At 47.9% G+C, this 7,308-nt stretch overlaps 1 protein-coding gene across 1 annotated transcript in view; it reads right to left on the bottom strand.

The window, feature by feature from the left end:
* Window positions 1–3,403: 3,403 nt before the first annotated feature.
* Window positions 3,404–7,308, bottom strand: part of kcng2 (potassium voltage-gated channel, subfamily G, member 2) — a gene marked incomplete at its 3' end in the record, with an annotated part of 29,434 nt that continues 25,529 nt past the window's right edge. Inside the window, exon 3 of the mRNA XM_079748985.1 lies at window positions 3,404–4,249. Coding sequence (XP_079605111.1) covers window positions 3,404–4,249 — 846 coding nt within the window. The remainder of the gene's footprint in view (window positions 4,250–7,308) is intronic.

Below are 7,308 nucleotides of genomic sequence, written 5' to 3'. Positions count from 1 at the left end.
GTTCTGGGCATGTTATAAAGGCATTTCTGTCTCACGTTGAGGATGAGAGTAGATTGAAGTTGACGTGTGCGTGCGTGCGTGCGCACTCTCTCTATTTGATGGAAGACCTACATGTTTAAACATGGAAAAGCTTTTGTAGTTATGTTGATTGTGTTGGACAGCCTTTTATAATGCAAGCGTTTTTCATCACCATTGGAAATGTGGGCCCTTAAGTCTATGAAACTTATTCAAAGTGGAATATGAACTAAATATGAACTCAATCTTATTTCAGGAGGCAAAATAAATCTCTATCATGTTGGCTATTAACTCTGTTGCATAACCCCCTTTGCTGTCGATGAGAATTTGGGGATGTACCCAGATCCAACCGAGGCATATGCTTGAGAACCACCTTGGGCCTATGCCCAGTAGGTGCAAATTTAAGCTTATAGTTAACACAACACATTAAATCCTTTACATTACCATGACTTAAGTCTCAACGTTTTTGTCATATTGTTTTTTTCTTGCATGTGCGATGAACACAGGGCTGCCACCAACTTCAATATGGGGTGACAGTAGCTCAGGAGGAAGAGCGGGTTGACTGGTAACTGGAAGGTTGCTACTAGGTCGACAAGGCCCGCCTCCTTCCAGCTGAGTGTCGAGGTGTCCCTGAGCAAGACACCTCACCCTGACTGCTCCTGCTGAGCTGGCTGTTGCCCTGTGTGGCTGACTCCGCTGTCAGTGTGGGGATGTTCATTCATTTTTGGGAGTCACTTTGGATAAAAGCGTCAGTAAAATTCCCTAAATGAAAATGTACTATTCCAGTACAATTGTACTATTCTGTTTGTCTCACAGGGTGGGGGCCCACAAAATCTCCCTCAGCCAGTAGCAGACCCTTTCCCCAGAGTTAATCTCGCAGGACAGACACAGATGTTGCTCATTAAACTAATGATCGTCCGCTCCTTTGATGTAACAGGCCACAGGTAGTACACTTATCTTCCCTAGGTTATACCTGTGTTTGTCCTTTGGATGAAACCTCTGTGAAAAGGCTAGAGGCTAGTACATCCAAATTGCGTCCCCACCAAATTATCAGTGTGTGCTCACGCACCCACATATATGCATATCGCTGTAATCCTGCAAACACACACACACACACACACACACACACACACACACACACCAGGGGAAACAGTCGGTCTTGCAACCACTTGCATCATGTAATAACAATGAATCATATTCTTTGCAGTTAAAATGATTTTTGCAGTTAAAGTGGACTGGTGATCGGGGCTATTAAAGGACCAATAGGCGAGTATTGAGGATATTTCTCAGTGTTCTAGCCGCACGGCTGTGGAAATAAGGCCATGATTGAGCTGCAATGGTAATAAAATAAACATACGTCCCATAATAGTGTACATCATGGGATTTATGTCAGCAACTCGCCTGACTTCTACCATCCCTTACCAGTCTGTCTGACAATCTGACAGACAGACTGACTGGTAGACAGATTTGAGACAAAGCTGATCTGTGAGGAGAGGAAGAATATTCAAAGAAGATCTAATATCTAATAACAATATGATAGATATAAAACGTATGAGATCATGATTATATAATAAGACCCATTCATATTAACAAACGCTCCTTGGGCCCATTCATTCAGTTCGTTTCCATGGTGACCAGGCGGCAGTGGCACCCTGCTCCGTGTCCTGGTTGGCACAGGAAGTGATGTCGACGGGTGGGGGGGGGGTGTCTGACCGTGTCTTACCGGGGACAGAGTGACAGGTCTGACCTGGAGAGAGGAGACCGGTTTATTCTTTATTTTCTTACTATCTAACGTGTAAAGAAAATTGAGATTCCGGGCGTCCGGTTGCCAGGTTGGTTGGTTCCTGGCAACGGGGGAACATTCATAATTCATAAAAAATGTGTGTGTGTAAGTTTATGTTTGTGTGCGTGCGTGTGTGTGTGTGTGTGGAGGGGGGTAGTTGAAGACTAAAATTAATACGGTCGTTTCTATGTGCAGGAGGCTGGGGTGGATTTGAGCCTCTATAATTATTGGAGTCATACGTTTTGCAGGAGGGTCTATGTCAGGACTGATATTCAACATACCGATGAGCTGGTCCTGACCAAGGCAGGTCAGAAGAAGGAAACGTACAAAAATAAACTGAATGTGCTTTTTAATATATATATTATATATATATAAATCACATGTCTTATTGCAACTTCAACTTCAGCAAAAAACGTGTTTCCAAAGAAGAAATTGTTTAGCTTAAAAAAGAGTGTATTTCATTTTTTGCTAAAGCGTGATCCCTTGTATATCCATGCCTTTTAAAGGGTTTCTTCTGAGCCAATGGCTACAGCTCAAAGTGTCCTCATTATTTTTCTCACATGAGACATTATCAGTTTAGACCTCTTGCGGAGAGATGTCACTCCAAACTTAATGCCCTTTAACATTATCCACCTCGACCCAACGATGACAAATGGTGCTGAAATAAAAGTGTTTGAAATGTTTAATCTAAAAGTTTTTTAAGTTGGAGACACAATTCTCTAAGTCTTATTTCTAAGCTAGCAGTTATCACGTCTAAGGCAAACAAAAGGGAGGCAGGTGTTGTCTTTGAGAACCACGCAGCCTTCGTTTTGTTGTCTAAAGGAAATCGATTCTGTGTTCTTTATAAATTATATTCGAGCAGTTTTCCCTAAAGGCTTTGAAATCGTTAACTACCTGGGCCGGCGTCATTATAGCTGTGAGCCATCGACGGACTAAATCTGTTGCATTGTCTCCACCTGTTTTTTTTTCAAATACAAAGGATGTTTCTAGGGCCAAATTCGATCTATATTAAAGTGTAATTAAAAGCGTAATTTGCATAGAAATTAGGAAAATGTGAATTGCAGGTTGAAGACGCGTCGGTCAAGGACACTCCTGTCAAAAACCACCCACCTCTAACGTCTGAATACTAAATTATTCAGACGAGCTACAAACTTCTTATTCCACAAACACATGTCAAGTTAGGTGCATCGAGCACATCACAGTCGCACTATGAAGGATGCTTTGTGATCGCAGGTGACTCCATGATAAATATCATACTTTCTGAGTGTCCAATGGAGTCCCATTTCTTCCATAGAGTCGGTAGCAGCTCATTTCCGAGGTTCAGTCGACCTCAGGCCCACACACACCGGTGCCCAGTTCCGACCCGCCATCAAAGCCCAAAAATCCTGCCAAACTAAAACAAAGATGATGAATCTGGATTCCAGTTTGACGTGCCACCAAAGCAGGTCCACTTTGAAAAGCTCCTGCTACCGGACCTTCGGAGCCCACCCCCCCCCCCCCCAACTTATGGCTTCGACCCCGCCGGGCACTGCGCCAGTCAGAGACCCAGCGACCGGACCCCGAAGAAAGACCCCACCAAAGGCCCTCTCCCGGAGGTCCCGGGCCCTAGGTCTGCGCGGACCTCCTGATCTCGGCCGCCCGCTGCGAGGCGATGATGGCGGCGGTGGACTTGCGGCGCTGCGCCGCGGCGGCGGCGAGGGCGGCCTCGGCGGCGCACTGGTAGCTGTCGGTCTCCTGGGAGTCCTCGCTGTGCGACTTGGTGCTGTCCAGGTGCGAGTCGGGCTTCTGCCTCAGCGCCCGCTGCTGCTCCTCCTTCAGCTCCAGGTAGGAGCGCGAGAAGGTGTGGAAGATGGAGGTGACGGGGAACGCCATGAGCAGGATGCCGCTCAGGATGCTGCTGAGCGCCACCACCTGGCCCGGGATGGAGCGCGGCACCATGTCGCCGTAGCCCACCGTCGTCATGGAGATGACCGCCCACCAGTAGCTGCCGGGGATGCTGGTGAACTCCTGCTTGGCGCCCAGCTCGCTCTCGGCCAGGAACACCAGCGGCGAGAAGAGCGCCATGGCCACGCACAGGAAGAGCAGCAGCAGGCCGAACTCGCGCGTGCAGCGCCGCACCGTGAGCCCCAGGGTCTGCAGGCCCAGGGAGTGGCGCGCCAGACGCATGACGTAGAAGATGCGCAGGGCGCGCAGCACGCGTAGCACCAGGCCCACCTTCTCCAGGTAGTTGTTGCCCGAGCCGCCGGGCCGGCCCCCCACCGACAGCGAGTCCACGATGAGCGTGATGTAGTAGGGCAGGATGGCCACCACGTCGATGACGTTGAGCGGCGTGCACAGGAAGGCGCACTTGCTGGGTGTCTGGATGAAGCGCAGCAGGAACTCCAGGGAGAACCAGGCCACGCACACCGTCTCCAGCACGAAGATGTTGTAGCAGCGCTGGGAGCACTCGCCCTGCAGGGGAGGGGGGGACACAGAGACACAAGTCACGGTTGGGTTGCGGCACAGGAGGGCATCGGACGGAGATTCGGTTCATCCTCCACATCCTCCCAAGGTCTGACGCGGGGAAAGAAAGCAACACGGCATCGTGTTCTTTATAGAAAGTATTCTATAAGACGGATAAGAGGCCGCTACTTTAATGATTTGATGAATATATTCATGTGTGTTTCACACGTTGTCTACATTTGCTCGGTGGGTTTCAGAATCTGTGTGCTAACAGAGCTGTTATCACTTCTCCACTCACAGTGTTTCTCACCATATTCACCCCTCTCTCTCCCCTCTCTCTCTCTCTCTTCCCTCTCTCCCCTCTCTCTCCCCTCTCTCTCTCCCCTCTCTCCCCTCTCTCTCTCTCTCTTCCCTCTCTCCCCTCTCTCTCCCCTCTCTCTCTCCCCTCTCTCCCCTCTCTCTCTCTCTCTTCCCTCTCTCCCCTCTCTCTCCCCTCTCTCTCTCTCTTCCCTCTCTCCCCTCTCTCTCCCCTCTCTCTCTCTCTCCCCTCTCTCCCCTCTCTCTCTCTCTCCCCTCTCTCTCTCTCCCCTTTCTCTCTCCCCTTTCTCTCTCTTTCCCTATCTCTCTCTCTCCTCTCTCTCTCCTCTGTCTCTCTGTCTCTCTTGTTGCCAAAGCATGGAATAAGATACATAAATTAGAAAAGAATGTTAAAGTACATATATATAAATAATTATGATTGTACAAAACAAATAAAAATACACACATGACTCATTTTCTTTTATCATAAGGAAAACCTCTTCATCTCCTCTCTCTCTCTCTCTCTCTCTCTCTTTCGCTCTCTCTTTATATTTTGTTTAATCCTGTTGTCACAGGAAGCCCACGTTGACCAGATTTGAGGGTTTGGAGACGGCTCAAATCCTCCTTTCTACCTGGCCTCCAGAGAGCTTGCGTATGACATCTCTGGCCTCGCAACAAGCTATCGTATTAATGATGCATTTCCAGGCCCTATACGTCAAAGCCATTATTTATAATAAAATAATAGAAATGCAGTTCTACCTATACTGTGGCCTAGTTGATATTCATACAGTCTGAGCAGCACGCTTGGAAAACCAAAATCTCCCAGTGGAAATAATCAAAGCACCGCATGCACACACACACACACACACACAAGACACACACACACAACACATACACACAAACACACACACGACACACACACATACACATACAGTCACAAACTCACAACCACACACGTACACACACACAAACACACACAAACGTACACACACAAACATGCACACACACACACACACACACACCTGATGTGTGATCCCACATTCTCACTAGGATTACCTCATCTGTGGACATGTGTTGGCATGTTTGGTAGTCAGAGAGGAGGATGTCTCGGGCGGGGCGGGGAGGAGGGGGGAAGTTGAAGTTGCTAGTCCTTTTTGGCAAGAAAGACGGCGGTCGTGTTAATAAATATTGGCCTGATGTTCGCCCTGTCCTCAGTGATGATCAGACGCCGCCAATCGGCTGATATCCGTTAAGCCGGGCGATCAGTTCCAAACACGGCGGCCAATTAACGGAGGCTGAGCAGCAACACGCCGAAGCCAATAGTCGATCTGCTCGCGCGCGTATGGCCTCGTTGCCTCCCATCGGCTTCCCTCCCAAAACCGCGGCACAAACTAACGACCACGATATTTCCCAGGATGCCACTTGCGGGTCGAACGTGACAGCGGGACTGAGGAGCGAGGGGGCTGCTTTGTGAGCAGGAGGGGCTGTAAATAGAAGAGGCGATGTGTGCACTGCGCTGCACCGCGGTGAGGTGGGATGTTTGGCTCAGTAGAAAAGTGAGCGAGATCTTGTTGTTGTTGCTGTGTGCTGTGCTCACTCACTCACCGGCTGCAAGTGTTGTTTATTACCCAGCAGCAGATGCTCGCATCCAGCGCGGAGGATGATGAAGACTCAACTCCGGGCCATCTTGGACAACAGTGCCCCCCTCCCACCCCTCCCAGGTTGGATGGGAGAAATGTACTGTATGTTTAAATGCTCAAATCAGCTGTCTAAACTCAAATGACAGTCCCAGAAAGCCTCTCCTAATGGTGACCTCAGAGGGCCAACTGTTGACTGAGACTAGACTATATGAGCTAAACAAGGAGAAGACATGAGCAGGGTGTCCTTGTACCGTACCATACCACTACCAATTATGGTTTTACTGTCCATTATAGACAGTGTACAACCTCACCTGTCCACACATCTCCTTGTTTGCGAGCCATAAAGCTCCCACTGTGAACAAGCCCATACTTTAACGATGCTCTCCTATTGGGCGCTCAGCAGTAAAGAAACAAGACAGACAATTTAAGACTTAGGAGTCACCTGCTTCTCCTTTAGTGATTTATCTCCCTCAACCTCAATGGCTTTCTCTCCTCTGGTCACTCTCTCTCTCCCTCGCCCTCTCTCTCTCTCTCTCTCTCTCTCTTTTTTTCTCTTCCTCACCCTATCCCTCTCTTTTTCTCTTTTTCTCTCTTTCTCTCTCTCTCTCTCCCTCTCCCTCTTACTCTCCCTCCCTCTCTCTTTCTCTGTCATTATACGATTTGAATGTCGTATTGGCTATTAAGTTTAAATAACTCCTACCAAATATGTACAGTGTGAAAATAATAGAATATGAGTTTATTAATGGCAGGGACCCAATCAGACAAAATGTACTGTAAAATAAACGTCTGTTTCTTGACTCCTAATTCCCCAAATCATCATATTCAGCTCTCCTTTTGTCTGACTTGGCACTATAATCTCTGATGACCGCTTTTGAGTATCGATTCGATATGAATGGTATTGATGTCAAAGACACCTTGTTAAAAATATATTTCAAATGAAATGTAATATATATAACATTTCATATAACTGATTACATGCCGTGTCGTAACTGAACAATGTGAGCCGAGGACAGGGGGATTCAAAACCCCTCTGCGTTAACCAGTTAACCAGTTACCAGCCCTGGTACATTATCTCCTACCTATTTACGTATTCTAAAGAGCTTGGTGGTGTAGCTGAAGTAGTCTACATCA

Source organism: Pollachius pollachius (assembly GCF_949987615.1).
Source record: "Pollachius pollachius genome assembly, chromosome: 13".
Classification (NCBI taxonomy): Eukaryota; Metazoa; Chordata; class Actinopteri; order Gadiformes; family Gadidae; genus Pollachius; species Pollachius pollachius.
The sequence above is the reverse complement of the archived record's forward strand: the minus strand, read 5'-3'. Positions and strand labels throughout refer to the sequence as shown.